Source organism: Phoenix dactylifera, chromosome 18 (genome assembly GCF_051530095.1).
Source record: "Phoenix dactylifera cultivar Ajwa chromosome 18, Ajwa_hap1_PhDact_Kaust_v1.1, whole genome shotgun sequence".
NCBI lineage: Eukaryota > Viridiplantae > Streptophyta > Magnoliopsida > Arecales > Arecaceae > Phoenix > Phoenix dactylifera.
In genome coordinates, this window is record NC_143207.1 from 1,037,065 (window position 1) to 1,055,578 (window position 18,514).

Below are 18,514 nucleotides of genomic sequence, written 5' to 3' on the forward strand. Positions count from 1 at the left end.
GCAGAAAATTAGCACCAGCAAAAGTAAAGATAAACAGTGGTTTTAAGGATAAACTACACACCCATTCCAAATCAGGATAAGGAAGTTGGCATGTTAACATCTCCAAAACGGTGCATCCAAGGCTCCATATATCTGCTGAAGACCCATATGGCCTCGCCTTAGCAACCTGAAATTAGAACTTCCAATAAAACCGCACCCCTTCAATTGTGCAGAAATAAACTCCACCATCTCATTTGTTCAGATCTGTATATCGTACCATTCCAAAAGCATATACACAGAAAAAAAAAGTTTAGGATTTGAGATGTCTGCATGCACACATGCATCAAATAACTTGCCAGAAAAGATATTGGCAAAGTTATCATGTGGGTACAGGTATTTTTGGAAAAGGAAGCTATTTATTGAGGTGTTGGCATAATACGTGCATTTACAGACTACAAATTTTTTATCACCAAAGCTTCGACTCTTCAAGATGCAAAACTGTAGATGACTGATGGAACTATAAACTGGATCTCCCAATTGCGCCACCAACTTGAAATAATGTAAGTTCACCAGGTAAGGAACTGTACAATTAACCACTTTCTGTTACATGACATCCAGAAAGCATGCAAAGAGTTGTGGAAGTTGTCAATAGCCATCAGAAGCAATGACAACCGATAAAAGGGGCACATTATGCAGGAACCATTTTCTCCATGCCCCTGCAATGTTTCGTTTTACTGTTGCATTGTTACTGATACTTAACATCATTCTACTCTGCAGTAACAAATTGACGGAATCATATAGGACATGTAAAGGTCAATTTATGCAAATAATTATGTATCAATAGCATGAGCTAGAAAATGTTTCTCAACATCATGATTGATTCTGAAGAGAAATATATAGTTAATCTCAAGTACATGCTCGAATAAGAGTTTCCCATACACTCATTGATAATGATGCGGAAAACCAGGATTTCAGAACACTTTACCAATTTAGTATGTAAAATTGAGGACGGGCCTTAGTGCAATGGTAAAGATGCTCCACTATAAGTCGGGTGTCACAGGTTTAAAATACGGAAACAGCCTCTTTGTATTCAGGGGTAAGGCTGTGTATATCTGACACTCCCCAGACCCTACCATGGTAGAAGCCTAGCGCACTAGGATGCCATTTTTAGCATGTCAAAGTACCCTACTAAATCATTGTAATACAAATAAAGCAAGAGCATCACTAGATTTTGAGTTGTGCAAAAACCAAATCAGAATCATATGCTTGCATGCATGGATTCAGTCAGAACTAATAAAACCAACTTTGGCGAAGAAGGGAGCTTGATTTGTAGTAAAATAAAGGATTAGTATCATTTTCAGGTCATTTCTTAAAGCTCAAAGAGCAGGAATATATCTAAAACACATCAATCAATTGCTTTAATATTGAACTTGAATTTGCAAGACTCGAGAAAATTATACCTATGGAGCACATAGTTCCAAAAGAGTTAAAGGACTAAATTTCCTTAAGGCCTAAGAGATTTTTAGGGTCTTTAAGAGAGTTGATGGGAAGAATACAAGTGGTATTTGTCAACTAAACATCTAAGACAGGACTTTTAAGATATACTCAAATGTCCTCTTAAGGTGTGTTACATTTTGAAACCCAATGAGTTCAATATGATTCTAATCTCTCTTATAGATCATTCTAAATATAACCTTGAGTATAAATCTTGCATAATTTATCCATCAATAACAAATTTTTGAACTTTAAATATAAATCTGCAACTTTTTATGAAAATTATGGATTTCACCTTTTCCCTTTTTTATAAAGAGAATTTACTCATAGTAGGCTCACACTCACATAGGCATTAAGATCGTGAGGTGTTAACTTGTCATCAATCAACAAATGGCATGACATTTGAATATGATATAAAACATGATTTTCATTTTTTTATGTTAAAAATTTCAATGTTTACGATACAATTTTCAATGTTTTCAACTAGATTTGTTCATAACTGGCCCAGCCAGCCCAGTTCGGTTATAGTTGGTCTTGGGCACAAGTTTTTGGCTCAGTTGGCCAAGGTAGACAGATTTTTGCCGTGACACCCCAACATGGCAAAGTTAATAAAATTTTACATCAAGTAGGTCGGTACAGGCCTCATACCGACAGACCCGTACCATCCCAAATTGACCCATATTGGCCTAAATAGGGGTGCATACCGTATCATACCCAATTCGTGCATTGCAATGGAGAAGTTTGTGCACGTTTCTAATACAGTTGTTTGCAACATTGTTGTGAATTGTGATGTTGTAAGAGATTTCATACAAAGTTCATGCAATTGCAATAGTGGAGTTTTCCTAACCAATACAAGATGTACTTAACTGATAGCTAGCATACATATTCGTATGTTTAGATGTATATGTGCTTTTGAACATTTTAACTTTTAACACTTGAGATCAAGGTCCACTAAACCGATATAGGAACCCGTACCGGTCAGCATCCGGTACGGTTCGGTACCGCTTCAGTGCCAAACTGAACCAGTAAGGCGTGCCGGTTCACGGTCTAGCATACCCCAAATTTTTTTTTTCAGTTCTTAAAAAAATTAATTAATATTTTTTTTGAACATTTTGAACTTTTTCTATGAATTTAAGTCTAATTTGATGTTTTTTTTGTTTCTTGATGTTTTCTGATATTTTTTGATGTTTCTATGATCCTAGTTTAACCTAAATGATGCATCTTATTGCTTTAAAATAATGCAAATCATAAAATGAACAACATAAGATATCCTCAATTCAAGTAGTGACGTGAAAAATATAAAATAATGTAATTAGTTATATACATTTAAAGTATAACATATACGCTGATATCTAAAATCGAATCGAATGGCGATGGCTCTCACAGATATCCAGATCATAAGTCTAGTCAAAAGGCACATCAACCCAACCCTTGTTGGGAATTGTATCCTAAATGTCAATCGTCAACATATTGATGATTGAATTTTGTAAATGAATTGACAAATTAATAAAATGTTATATGGCATTATTCATCATTTCATCTTCAAATGAACTCTTATATGATGAAGTCCTTAGAACTTATGTTATGATAAAGAAGGATTTATCTTTGAGTCTTTAAACTGGTTCGCGACCAAATGATATGTTGTTACTGGGACGACAACATTATCGAGATTAGGTCGTTGTGTGACATATACGTTGGTTGTCCTCTTAACCAAGGAGTGTGGAGACACTGGTATGCCACACAGATAAAGTGTAGAAGTACATTTCACTGAACGTGACCAATTCCGGAACGCTCTACTGTCGAGAGATATTCTGAGTGGATATGGGTATAAGTTTGGCCCTCTGACCTGAGACTGCAACCTGTGACTAGCAAGCAACTCACTGTACTTTGGTACCGGACTACCTGAATTTCTAATTCAGTGACGGAAGGTCACTGGGTGCAGTCAAGTACTTGCGTAGTCAGTTGTGAGTCGAGATGGAATTGACCCCTCTTGGAAACAGGAGATAATGTCTTGTGATTAATTTAGCAAAACCTTAGCCAGGATAATCTTAGTGAGGAGTCACGGGATATCTAAAGTTAATCACATAATGGATGTACTAATTATAGGGTTGACAGTGAGCTCCAAGTCATCCTGGCATTAGGAGTCAAAGGGATTGAATTATACAGTAACCATAGTTCAGGATTCCAGAATATTTGCTTCGCATATATTCGGCTTATCCGGACATCGGATACCATTGCTAGATGGTCACATCGATTAGTGTAGGAAGTCGTTCCTATACTACCAGCTTAGGTTCGAATCTATGAGGTCACACGCATAGAAGATTCCTGATTGATCAAGAAGGCTGTGAATGATTAAGAATCATTCAGGTGTAATTCGGTCAATTCGATTGGCAAATTATCTTATAAAATAATTATAGTAATTATCGGAGGATTAATTAGTAATTAGATTGCTAATGAACTCAATTGGATTGAGTAATTAGACTAAGGATGAGCCAAATTGAATTAGATTCAATTCTGGGCTCAATCAGGGTTTTTGACCTGATTGGATTAGGTCTGAATCAAGAGGACTTAGGTTGACCAAATTAAATTAGATTAAATTTGTGCTTAATTATGGATTGACCTAATTGGATTAGGTTCAACCCATGGTAATTGGATCATTCTAATTGTTAGGATTTAATTAAATTAAATGGGTTTGATCTGAAACTATTCGGATCTTGAAATTCACTTGTCACATATCCATGCATGGCGCCATAAATTAATTTTTAATATGATTAAAAATTAATTTAATTTATTTAATGGTGCCATGGGACACTTGGCAACATCAGGGACCTCTTTCATCATCAGATGGGGTGACATGGAGAGATAAATTCATGAAAAGAATTGGATAAGATCAAATTCTCTCTCTTCATGGCACATGTCATCCTTATCTTTATCTCACTTCTAATTAAGGTTGAATTTCGAATTTAATTACCACAAAATCACCACGTGACCCTCTAATCTGATTATGGGCATGGAAATTTCGAAATGGAGTGAGGGAATGGGCGACATGATGAAGGGCTTGGATGTGATCAATCCTTCATCATGTGATGGCGCATGAAGCTATGTTTGAATTTTGAATTCAAAATATAACTTAACTCCACAAAATCCTGATTGTTGGCGTGTGAAGAGGAGTGGAGTTAGAGTATAAGAGGGGGTTATCAGATGGTGGTCGAATTTCAAGGAAAAAAGAGAGAAAAAGGAAAAAAGAGAGAAAAAGGAAAAAGGAGAAAAGAAAAAAGAAAGAAAGAAGAAACTAGTTCATCTTCCAACTTGCCATTTGATCTTCCACTAAGTCCTTCACGCCATTAGTGTTAAGGGTCCCTGATAAGAGTCTTTAGATCAGATCTAAGTCCTCTTCAATCCCTCTAAACCTTTCCTCCAAGTTCTTCCAAGAAGGTGGATCAAAAGTTGATAGCGTTGGGAAGATCAAATTTCAGCCTCAAGAAATTCTGCGCAAGCTAGTACTTCCGCAGGATTGGATCTCTTCAGGAACTTCGCGTGTACTTCTCGTAGAGGCCATTCGTATGCGTGGCTACAAAGTCAAGGATCAGATCCACAAGTTTCATCCATCATAAAAGGTAGTAATCTAGCATTAATCATTCATTATGGTGTCAAGATCTAGGTCCGATTCTCCAAGATTTTACCCTCTTTTGGAGCTCCTCATGGAGAGTTTTTAAGTTTCAGATCTGATAGTTAATCATGCATAAAAGTTTTAGCATAATTGTTTAAACGATTCCGGCATAATCCTATGTGTTCTTACAGTGCTGATTTCTAGATTTGATCTTGTAAGCATTCACGAATTAAAATTGTTTGATTCGATTTTTCCGCTGCGTTTTTGAAACTTAAAAAGAACTACGTATGGCTTGATCCCCCTTATGAAGGGGTACGTAGGCAACCCGATCAGGTTCAGCTATGGTTTTAAAAAAAAAAAATCAGCATGCTAAACACCGAAGAACCTAGGATTCACTTTCACCCTCTAACCAAGCGACGTTGTAGTCTTGTACATTCATCCCATAAGGAACATGTGCCGGGTTATAAGCATCCTCGGATCTCTTGCTGAAGCTCTAAATCCAAGAGGTGTCCTCTGGCTGATTATATGGCTGTGGAGGAGCCCATCCGAATATGCCGGCAGCAAAATTATATCCGTGAAATGCTCTGGATTGCGTAAGATAGTAGCCACCGAAAGATGCCTCAAAAGCACTATATCCATATCTGTATCCATATGGGTCATAGGCTGCTTGTCGCTGTGGGTAACAGAATCTAGTATACGACTCAGAACCTGATACGTTTATGGATCCTACTTCACATGCGAGGTCATCTACAGCTGAATCGTGTCCTGACTCCTGAATGACCTCAGGGAACCCGTTTTCTATATGCAATCATATCCTCGCAGGCTCTACCAGATCGTGCACCATGGTTCCTATTCTGTATAGCATGCGTTAACACGGACTCACCGATGTATCAAAGACAACCCTGTGGCTGTCTCATAAACAGTGGTCTCCTATCCTCCATTCCCTCTATGGCCAGCAGATCCATGACTACCAGAACTTTCATCGCAGCTGCTCCAGAACTCCTTGTCAACACACTCCATTGGGGGTGTAGGTGCCTTTTATTTTTCTTTTTTGGTGTGCTGGGCAGTTGCCTTCTTACCTTTCATGCCTCTCTATCTGGCTATGTCGCCCTCCAGACCAAGTCGACCGAGTAGCGTAATGGTCTCGTCTGAGCATCTCTCGATCATATCTTTGAGAGGATGTCTTGACAAGGAGTTATGTGGTGAGTGGCTCCCCTGTGGCTATGATTGATCCGCAGTAGAAATGCGTGAAATATTATGCTCAGCCTATTGCCCTGCATCGACCCTAGCCTCACTAGCTACAAAGCTGGCTGGTCGTGGAGGCGATCCTGGCTCGTCAAGCTCCAGCTCCTGTTGCTGTCCCACAAGCCATCCGATCATAGGATCATCCTCATCATCAACGAAAGCACTATAGATTGGATCTGTATACTTGAGCTCCACTTCCTCTTGAATGCACTTTAGCCTCAACCTCAAATTATAGTAGACATATACAAGGTCATTGAGGTGTTTCTATGTCAAAGAATTCTTCTGTTTGCTGTGAATGAGGGTGAAGGTAGACCAGTTGCACTCGCAGCCACTCAAGGAGACCATCTGGAAGAGGATCCGGATAGCTACCTGCTTAAGATTTTTCTCGAATAGCCCAAAATGAATCCACTATTCAGCTACAAAAATATTAAAGAAAAACAGATATAAGATAGTATCATATTAGTAACTAAATCCTAGTGAATGTCCTCTTAATGTGTAACATACCTGGATTCATACTTGTCTTACTCACGATCGCTGCTCATTGTCCAAAGCTGTCGCTGCCCTCTCTAAATAATATGCTCTATAAAAAAAATTATGTTGTACTATATTAATAATAGAAGATACCAGTTAACGTACACATGTCGCTTAAGTTAAGTTATCTCTTCTAGACATAGGATCACGACTTCTGGATCAGACTCCATCTTGTAAACGACATTACGCAGAGCGGCCAGAAGTTCGTCATTCATACCAATTTCAGCTACGTTGTACTGGAACTGGGGGTTCAGATAATATGTTGCACATAGAGGAGACCGTCTTAGTAAAAATATACAAGTATAGAAGCAGTCTAATTTTCAATATTCTTACTTATCTGCTAGATACAAGTTCTTACCTATTTGGTAGTCCCACTGTCGCTCAATGATGCCGATGTACTCTTGGGCATGGGTTGGATCTACCTCCATGATCTAAGAAATCATGTGACTTCTGGTCTCAAAATCTCTCCTCCTGCACACCTCCTCATCAGTGAAAGGACTCAGGTATGGTTATAAATATACCTAGTGATGGTTTGGGCTGTCTCCACTATATGCTGCACCCTACAAATTTTTACAATGTCCATTAATCTGAGGTCGATACAATGTGCAGCACATGGGGTCCAAAAAATATGTGGCCGTCGCTCCATCAAGATCTCTCCGGCAGCCTTATATTGTGGCCCATTATCAGTGGTGACCTACACGACATTCTCCTCTCCTACCTAATCAATCACTTTCTTCATAAGTTTGGGGATATACGCAGTGTCGTGCACCTGATCAGAAGCATCAACCGACTTATGGATGAAAGTTTTTGTATCACAGTATATCAGAAAGTTGATGATGCTCCGCCTGATAGAACCATTCCATCACACATCACAATCAGTCCATATGTGGGTCGCTTGCTCTTATAGGAAGCAATCCATTTTCTAGCTCCTTTTTATTGTTGTCTGGAAGCTCATCATAGATGTCTTTCGGGCCTGAAGGATCTACACCAGGACCGACAACCTATGTGACCTGAAATGGTAAACCTGTAGTACGTACTGTCTGCCACATTCGCCGAAATATAGCTAAAGTGGAATAAGGATCCAATAGCTCGCCACATATCCTTTTTCTTATCCTTCATCAGCATTGAATCAACCCTTTGCTACTTCTAATATCTGCTAGGAAAGACATGTGGATCTAAATCATGAATTGCTGCTCTTTTGGAAATCTCTCTGGATGACTTTTTTGCTACCAAAAACCTCCAGCATAGATTCAATCTGGCCACCGCCTCTACTGACGACCTCTCCGACTGAGGAGGTCTTTCTGAACTCTGGACCTGCCCTGTTGCTCGCAAAACTGGAGTCTGACTCGTAATACGAGGGCCCAAATCGAGCCCTATGTCTGGCCGCCTCCTCCAGCTACCACTAATCATCTAGGCTTGCCTGCATGGCAGCCTCAATCTGTACCTCCTGGTCATCTGGAGCAGACACCTCTATCTCTCTAGAGTGATAAGAAGGTGGCTCTGCCGCTTGGCGGTCCACCTCTGCCTTCTTTTTGGAAGCCCTTTCCTTCACTGCTCTGAAATCAGTGAGGTATTTCTTCATTAGTTGTTGAACCTCCTGTGGGCATTTGCGGCACATAAATACGTCGGGGTAACCACCAGGTAAGTACTGCTTCAACCTGGTTATCCCTCCTCTTCTGAACTTTGTGTTGCACTAGTTGCACTGCCAATAGTGCCGGCCCGAGAATATTTGCCCATGCTCCCCGCCAATATCATGCTTTGGGTTCTTTTTTCTTGATAGCTCTATTCCTACACCAGATCAATCAAGTACGTGAGTTTATAAATTATTTAAAATTAGCAAAATATTAATACGACGATGATTATTTTTTTACCTCAAAAAATATATCTAATTTGTCTAATACTTAACCCTAATTTTTTATTTATTCATATATTTTTTACTAATTTTTATTTAAAAAAATATTTATATATCATAAATTTAGAAAAATATGATTTCTATCTCAAAATTTACTTCTGCATTATGCAATGTGTACTACTAATTTTTTATAATTTTTGTATTAATTATATATTTTATATTATTTTTTTATTTAAAATTACTTTTTAAATATTAATCTTTCAAAAAATTAATTTCAACTCAAATTCATATCGAACACAACAGTGGATGCTACGTATATCTATCCATATCTTCGATGCGTGCCCAAAGGCTCAAAAAAATATATGTAGTATCCATTGTATGAAATACTTTGGGCCGTTGACAGCGAGAGGTACCTCCATATGGGCTTGCTGTAACACATGATGAGAGGGCAAAGACTTAGATCATGAAGGTAAATTCGATGCATGCCCACGAGTATATCGACATCATTGAACGGCAACGGGATTACCAAATGGGTAGGAACTTACATCTAGCAGGTAAGCAAGACATTGAAAATTAGACTACTCCTGTACTTGTACAATTTTACGAAGACCAAAATGAACTCTATGTGCAACATACTACCTGAACCCTCGGTTCCAGTACAACATACCTGAAACCGATATAGATGACTGCATAATGTGATTTACAAAACTGAGCCAGATCCAGAAGTTGTGGCCCTATGTTTAGAAGAGGTAAGTTAACCTAAGTGACATGTGTAAGTTAACTAGTATCTTCTATTATTAATGTGGTACAACATGGTTCTTTTTCACATATTCAAAATATTTAGAGAGGGCAGCGACAGTTTTGGAGTCTCGATAGCTATCGTAAGTAAGAAAAGTATAAATTCAGATATGTTACATATTAGGAGGATATTTACTTGACGTTAGATGATTACGAATATGGTACTATCTTATATCCAATTTTTTTAATATTTTTACAGCTGAATGGTGGCTCCATTTTGGGCTATCTGCGAAAATCTTAAGCGGATAACTATCTAGCTCCTCTCCCAAACAATCTCCTCGAGTGACTGTGAGCACAACTGGTCTACCTTTGCCCTCATCCACAGCAAGCAGAGGAACTGCTTGACATAGAATTTCCTCAACGATGTTGTATATGTTCACTATAATCTGAGGTTTAGGCTAAAGTGCATTCAGGAGGAAGTGGAGCTCAAGTACACAGATCCAATCCATACTGCTTTCATAGATAATGAGGATGATCCTATGGTCAGATGGCTTGTGGATCAGCAGCAGGAGCCAAAGCTTGATGAGCGAGAATCACCTCTGCGATCGGCCAGTTTCATAGCCATCGAGGCTAGGGTCAATGCAGGGCAATGGGCTAAGAACAATATTCCATGCATCCTTCCAGATGATTAGCCACAGCCACAGGAGAGTCGGTCACCACATAACTCCTTATCCAAGACACCCTCTCAGAGATATGATCGAGAGATGCTTAGACGAGGCCATTATCCTATCCAATCAACTCGGTCTGAAAAACGTCATACATCCTCCCAGCATAGCCAGACAGAGGGGCACGAAGGGTAAGAAGGAAGCTGGCCACCACAGCAAAAAAAGAAAACAAAAGAAACCTGCAGGCTCAATGAAGAGTGTCGAGGAGTCAGTTCACTCGGATTCAGAGACCAGGAGCAGCAGTCTTGTGGTCATGGATCTGCTGGCTAGGAAGAGAGTGGAGGACAGAAAACCCCATTTATAGACACAACTACGGGATAGGCTTCAATTCACTGGTGAGTCCTTGTTTACGTTGTTAGATGTATGCCCTAAAAACCAATCTGGCTGACACATTATTTATTCTAGAACATATTTTGTACTTGACTTTATTATTATTGAATAATAAACGGACATCTTTTTCATTCATATTGTGTATGTGTCTATGAATCGTCCGAAAAATTTATAAGATGATACATATTCTCAAAAGTTGAGAATTGAGCCATGTGTCATTGGTGATTAATTCTTAATTGCTCCTGATCGATGGATCATCACGAGGATGGTGATTGATCCAATGAGATTAGTGCACAGATCACTTTTCTTTTGGATGGACGAGTCTCGAGTCTACAGCGTAGGGACACTAGAGTGATAGTGTAGGTACTTGTTAGAGAACAAGGGCACTGAACGTGACCAAAGCAAGAAATCATTTGAATGTCTATCCACTCGTCAGTGACTTACTTGAAGTTGCAATAGTGTGACTGGTCCTTTGACCTGTGGTGCTTTGGCTATTCACAGTGAGATTGCTATAGTTTGACTGCACATATACATGATCTCTAATCATATGGATGCTTGTGGTATAAATTGGTTGCAGTAGGTTCACTATAGGAGTAGGGTATGCACCTACATAGAATCTATCAATCTTGGTAGATAAAGAGTGATCCTATGTGATTTATAAGATGGAGTTCGTAAGACTTTGGCCAGGGTAGTATGTAAAGTGGAAAAGAAGTTTTCCACTCTCGAACTAAAATCGAATAAATCTTGACATATGACAGATGATGGGGTTTGACGAGCTATCCATGACCTCCATCTTGTAGGAATCCACGATAAAAGAACTGTATCATACGATAACTGCAGCTAGAGGTTCATTCATTCCATTCCTCTAGGTAGCCACTACATGCTGCTAGGTGTCACTGGTGGATGGTAAGAATCACATGGATTATCTTGATGGTCGATGATCCCTGGTGAGATGAGTTAGAATTGTTCCAACCCATTGAAAGAAGTTTTCAATGATATTGTGATAGAGATCACAATATATCTCACTACCAGACATAATAGAACCTATGGGGTCACACACATTAAAGGTATTGACCGATCCGATGGTTGGATTGTGATTTGGAATCACAATAGTTTATAATTACCAATTTGATTGATAATTGGTTTAACCCACTAAGAGATAGTGAGTTGAAGAAAGAATAATTATCATTGGATTGCAATTTAATTGAATCAATTGGATTTAATTAATTGGGCTTGATCTTATTAGATAAGGTTCATGAGTCCTACTTAGAGTAGCACTCCTAGAGTCCTAATTTGATTAGGACTCCTAGAGTTCTAATTAATTTTGATCTAAAAGATAAAAATGACTCTTAATTGGATTAGGATTGAAGAGTTCAATTGAGTCATAATCTAATTGGATCCTAATTAGATTAGGACTCTTATGGATAAGTCTTGGAGGCCACCTAAAGAGGATTAGACACCCAAATTAAATCAACCCACGCCCCTCTTGATTGGATTTCTTGGGCATGCGTGAGGAAAAGAAAAGGAGGGGCGTATGCCCCTCCTAATCTTTTTTCAAGGGCTGATGGCGTGGCTCCTCCTAATTTTTAGGAGGAGTTCATGCCTAGGGCATTGATTTAAATGGAAAAGAAAAGGGGGCCGGCCCCCATTGGTCTTTGATCTTTTTCTTTGGTGATTTGTGGCCTCCCTCTCCTTCGTTGGAACCCAAACGGGAGAGGAAGGAGGCCAAGAGCTTTTTCTCCCTTCTTTGCTTGCGGCTGAAACAAGAGGAGGAAGAGAGGGGGCGTACGGCCACAAGGAGGAGGGCTTCAATGCCCTAGCTGCTGCCCCCTTCTTCTCCTTAAAAAGGATGTGGAACTCCTAACATTTAGGAGCTCCATATTAGATTCCTTAAGAGGGGCGCCGGCCCCTCTTGTGTTGCTGCACCAAGAAGCAAAAGGAGGAGGGGCGTGAGCCCCTCCCTCTTGTGTTGCCCTAGTCCTCCTCTAAGGAGGATTAGGAGGCCCCTATTTGGTTTAGTCATAATCTCATTAGGCTTTAACCAAATCATGAACCATTTGGGTTTAATCTAGATAAGTCCTAATCCAATTAGAACTCAAATCAATTATGACTCAATTGAACTCTTCAATCCTAATCCAATTAGGAGTCTTGTTAATTCATTAGATTAATAATTAATTAGGACTTAAGAAATCCTAATCCAATTAGGATTTATTCAATTTTAGTCCTAATCCAATTAGAACTCTAATTTGAATCCGAAGTCCTAATCCAATTAGGACTTCTAGGAATCCTATTCTAAGTAGGAATCCAAATTGAATTCAAAATCCTAATTCAATTAGGATTGTAGGAATCCTACTCCAAGTAGGACTCCCAGTCCCACTCCAAGTAGGACTCCAGGAATCCTACTCCAAGTAGGATTTGTGTTTAAGTCCAATTAATTAATTCCCATTGTTCCTTCTTCTACTGATTATCAATCGAATTGATTACTTGCGATTCATAATCACTTTTCAACCATCGGATCGGTCAATATCTCTAGTGTGTGTGACCCCATAGGTTCTATTCTGTCTGGTAGTGAGATATATTGCGATCTCTATCACAATATCATTGAAAACTTCTTTCAATGGGATGGAACAGTTCCAACTCAACTCATTAGGATTTATCGATCATCAAGATATTCCCTGTAAGTCTCACCATCCACTAGTGACACCTAGCAGCATGTAGTGGCTACCCAGCAGAATGGAATGATGAACCTCTAGGTGCAGTTATTGTATGATACAGTCCTACTATCGTGGATCCCTACAGGACGGAGGTCATGGACAACTCGTCAAACCCCATCGTCTGTCATATGTCAAGATTTATTCGACTTAAGTTCGAGAGTGGAAAACTCTTTCTCCACTGACATACTGCCTCGGCCGAGGTCTTACGAACTCAGTCTTATAAATCACATAGGATCTCTCCTTATCTACCAAGGTCGATAGATTCCATATAGGTGCATACCCTACTCCTACAGTGAACCTATTGCAGCCAATCTACACTGCATGAACCCATATGTCTAGAGACCATGTATATGTGCAGTCAAACTACAATAACCTCACCGTGAGTAGCCGAAGCACCTCAGGTCAAAGGACCAGTCACACTACTGCAACATCAAGCAAGTCACTGACGAGTGGATAGACATTCAAGTGACTTATTGTCTTGGTCACGCTCAGTACCCTTGTTCTTTAACAAGCACCTGCACTATTAGTTCAGTGTCGCCACACCGTGGACTCGAGTCTCGTCCATCCATAAGGAAAGCAATGTGTGCACTGATCTCATCGGATCGATCACCGTCCTCGTGATGATTCATTGATCAGGAGCATTCAGAAATTAATCACCAATGATGCATGGCTCAAATTCTTAACTCTTAAGAATATGCATAATCATCTTATTAATTCTTGGACGATTCATAGACACATAAATAATATGAATGAAAAAGATGCCTTTTATTTATCCAATAATAAACAGTCAAGTACAAAATTATGTCCTAGAATTAACAATGTGTCAGCCAGATTGGCTTCTAGGGCATACATCTAACACCCGGAGCATCTTATGGGTCCGATTTTGCTGCCGGCATATTCGGATGGGCCCCTCTACAGCCATATTATCAGCCAAAGAACATCTCTCAGAGTCAGAGCTTCAGCGAGAGAACCGAGAGTGCTTATAACCCGACGCGTGTTTCTTATGGGATGAGCGTACAAGACTACAATATCGCTTGGTTGGAGGGGTAGGCTGATGTGCCTCGTGAGTCGTGACTATACTGATGATCTGGATATCTACAAGAAGCATCGCCACTCGATCTAGTTTTAGATGTCGGTATGTATGTTGTACTTTAAATGTATGTAATTGATTGTATTATTTTTTAATTTTCACGTCACTACTTGATTTGAGAATATTTTATATTGTTCATTATAGAATGCAACATCTCACTAATCATTTTATGATTTGTATTATTTTAAAATAATAAAATGCATTATTTAGGTTAAACTGGGATCATAGAAAATCAAAAAAATATCAAATGACTTAAAATCATTAAAAAAGTTCAAAAAGAGTATTACCAATTAAATATTCTTGAAACTCCAAAAAAAATTGGGCGTGCCAATACGGAACCGGCACGCCCTACCCATATTGGGCCGGTACAGTAGCAAACCGTATCGGTCCCGGTACTAGTTCGGCAAGCCTTGCTTGACATAGCAATACTTATGCTTTTCTCTTCTTTCTTTATTCGATTTCTTTCTTCATCTTTTCCATCATCTTCCTCTTTATAGATTATTAATTTTTTCCTGCTTTCTCATAATCTTTACAATCAGATCTAATTGTAAATGTCCTGCTCTTAGGAATACTTGCTGCTCTAATCATCTCACAGTTCTATTGGTCAAAGAACGTTCCTTAAAGAACATTGAGTTTTAATCTTAAGGATGAAGCAGATTTAATCTTGATGTAGCAGATATGGGGATAGCATTGTTGGGGTAGAGCTGGAAATCGATGCATAATCAGACAGTGATACTTTATGTCGGGACATGCTAAAAGAGAAGCCTTGGACCAAATTGTTATTTTGGGCCCCAAGAGTTATCAATTTTTTTTGAATTACATAGTTGCAATCTTTTTAAAAGATTAGTCATATATTCACCTCTCTTTTATGATTCATTACTTCTTTCTTAACCATTCAAAGGGGATTAGTAACAAATCACCATATTGACTTTCATAAATAAATCAAGCTACATAACACCAAGCCAGTTCATACAAGTTGGCATTGGCCAGTAGCGGCAGTGTCACACCAACTATAATGGTTTGCTTTTTCATTCATTTTGGTTCTCTCCATCTCCATACATGCCAATAATACCCGTACCACACCTAGGTATGCTATACCATACTGAACCAGGCGGTATAGTTGTACCGTACCATACCTGTTCGGTACTGATACATGGTACGAGGGGCATATCGATACTCAATGCGCCAAACCAGCCCCTATACCAGGTGACACAATGATAAAGTGGCACTAGTTCAGGGCCAATACCGAGACGGCATACCTTGATCCGTACTATACTGATATTGTGTCATTCTAATGGATAATTGGTATGGGTGGGTACTTGTATTTAAAACCTTGATACTTCTCTCCTTGTTTGATTTCAGAACTTGAAAATCAGGATAGTGGATGTTAAGTAGATAAAATATTTTATTTATTATGCTGTCAATGTGAATTCTCATTAGATAATATCAATTGTTCCATGATGCTATTGATGTTAATCCTCAACTTGTTGTTCCCCAATAATAATATTTTTTCGTCTATCAACATTAAAGCATCTTGCTATTTATGAAGGCATCATAGAACATTTTTATCTACAGAATAATGTTATGGAGATTCTTTTTTTGACTTAATTGGTTCGTGTTTGACATATTTTATGCAATTCAAATACTAATTATTTTCATTATTATGTTGTTCTTGTGGAGTAGCATTTTTGCATGATCAAATTTAACTAGATGAAAGATTCATTTTTTTTTTATATTTATTTTTTTCAAGTTTCAATTCATATTCTCAAACCCAATATTGGTAAGGGATCGGGATAGTACAATATTAGGAGAATTTGGTATCAAGACTTGAGATAGCTTAGCATCCCAATATTTTACTTGGATACAAGTTCTTATTTGTTCTTTTCAATGGTTGTTTACGGCATTCTGGGCTTCATTTGGATTATAGCTTAGGACTAAGGGAGGATTTTGATCCCATAAATGGGTTTATGGTGTTGGTGCAATACCTTCTTCAATTGGGCATCAGCCTTTCTTTCTCCCTTCTTTCTTTCCTTCTCTCACATGTGAAGCAAAATAAGGAAAGAAAAAGGATCCAAAACCTTTTTTGATAACAACTGTACAGGCTAATGCCGATCATCTAACTAGGGGTGCCAATCCTATCACATTGAGCGGGATATGGGTTAGGTCGGGTGTGGATCAGGTCAAAAAATTTCACCCTAAACCTAACCTATTTATTAAATGGGTCAAAAATTCAGATATGAACCTGACCTGTTTAGTAAATAGGTAACTCAACCGAACCTGCAAAACCTATTTACTAAAGAAGTTGAATCAAGTTAAATGGGTTAAACACTTAAGTGGGCTTCTAACAGATTAAATGGATTTAAACAGGCTAAATAGGTTAAGCAGGTCAAATTACATGGACAGAAATAGGTTAAGTAGGTTTTAAATGGGTTGAATAGGTCTTAGGTCATGACCCAACCTAACTATTAAATGAGTCGAAACCTGAATCCGACCTGTTCAATATATAGATCTAGGTGGGTTGATCCATTATGAGCCAAACCCATTTAGGACAAACCCGAACCTACTTAAAGAGGGTTGTTTGCAAGCCGATTGATGGGTCAGGTCATAAATTACCGCCTTCACATCCAACTAGTATATATTGGCTTCTATCAATTGAGATTACCTAAGTTTTCAAGTGCTGAGGTCATGAACCCATCCTAGAACCCAGCATCTCACCAGTCCAATCCAAGATAGCCAGGATGGTCCGATACATATCGGGATTTGAAACCTCGATTCATTTTGCATGTTGAGATTTTTTTATGTTCAGAAAACAAGTGAAGGATAATGCAAAGGTTTAAATAAAAAGAAAAAATTACCTGCACACATATTGTCACTTCAAGTTTGATAATGCTTCTACAGAAAGCTCTGTATCTTTTCACTCACACTTTGAATCTTAAGAGATTACATAATAAAGTTCATGGAGTCGCATCATATAGTAAAATAAGGTGGCATAGAGAATACCACCATGCTATGGAGGTTGCTTATGGTCTATTACTAAATGTGAAAGTCCCCCTGATTGATTAGAATGATGTCCTCTTAATCGAATTACTTTGAATAATAATATTATTAAATAAATGGAAGCTTAAGCCAAACTTCCAATTATACCCTTTCGTGATAAAAATTCGATGTACATCATAAAGTAGTCCAAGTTCCATGAAAGGATTAAACATGTCAAGGACAAATTCTCAAAATGTTATTTTGTTTAGGAGTATACAAAAGGAAAGAACTATGCACTGCTTATAATGGTCCCTAAGAAAGTTAACTAACATGTTACGTAATTGTAGTTTAACCAATATACGATGTTGCAATATTTATGATCAGATTAAACAGGATAATTGAAGGATTATGGGGTTTGATGCTGTGTAACTTATGAAAGCATAACATATAGGCATGTCCCATATTATGATTAGATCTTGAAGTCTATATTTATTGCCCATAAATTGATGCACCTGTATTAAAAGATCTAGTTCGAGTTCTAAGATGTTGGCATTTTTGATATTGGCTCGTCATTAAAAGTGAGCAACGCTATCAGTCATCACTTGCAAAAAGTTTACTAAAGCACCTTTAAGTGATCATTTGCCCACAATAGAAAATTTCTCAATTAGACCACTCCTGTACTTGTACAATTTTACTAAGACAATTACAAACTCTATCTGCAGCATACTATATGAACCCGAGGTTTCAGTACACCATATCTGGAATCGATATGGATGACGAACTTCTGGCTGCCCTACGTAATGTGATTCACAAGATGGAGCTTGATCAAGAAGTCGCAGCCCTATGTCTAGAAGAGGTAAATTATTTTAAGTGACATGCATAAGTTGACTAGTATCTACAATTATTAACATATTACAACATGGTTCTTTTTCATAGACCAAAATATTTAGAGATGGCACAGACAGCTTTAGAGTCTCGGCAGCTGTCGTAAGTAAAAAAAAAGTATGAATCTAACAATACTACACATCAACGATAAGTATTACCTAGCATTAGATGGTTACTAATATGATATTATCTTATATGTAATTTTCTTCAATGTTTTTGTAGTTGAATGGTGGATTCATTTTGGATGATGCAAAAAATTTTAATCGATTAGCTATCCGGATACTCTTCCAGACAGTCTCCTCGAGTGGCCTAGGGAGCATAGAACTGGCAGTAGAGGAGGTTGTG

General features: G+C 38.4%; 1 protein-coding gene across 14 annotated transcripts in view; it reads right to left on the reverse strand.

Moving 5' to 3' along the window:
* The window catches only part of LOC103696066 (mitogen-activated protein kinase kinase kinase 1-like), a 78,537-nt gene that overhangs the window by 10,412 nt on the left and 49,611 nt on the right, over window positions 1–18,514 (reverse strand). For 6 of the 14 annotated variants that reach the window (XR_015974613.2, XR_015974612.2, XM_039117175.3 and 3 more), the window contains one exon: window positions 62–166. The exons of 3 other annotated variants lie outside the window; for them this stretch is intronic. Coding sequence is in view for 9 of the 11 variants with exons in the window: in XM_039117175.3 (XP_038973103.2) it covers window positions 62–166 (105 nt within the window). In the remaining 2 variants the exon portion in view is untranslated. 5 more of the 14 variants (XM_088714211.2, XM_089928458.1, XM_089928459.1 and 2 more) reach the window with 5 other exon arrangements.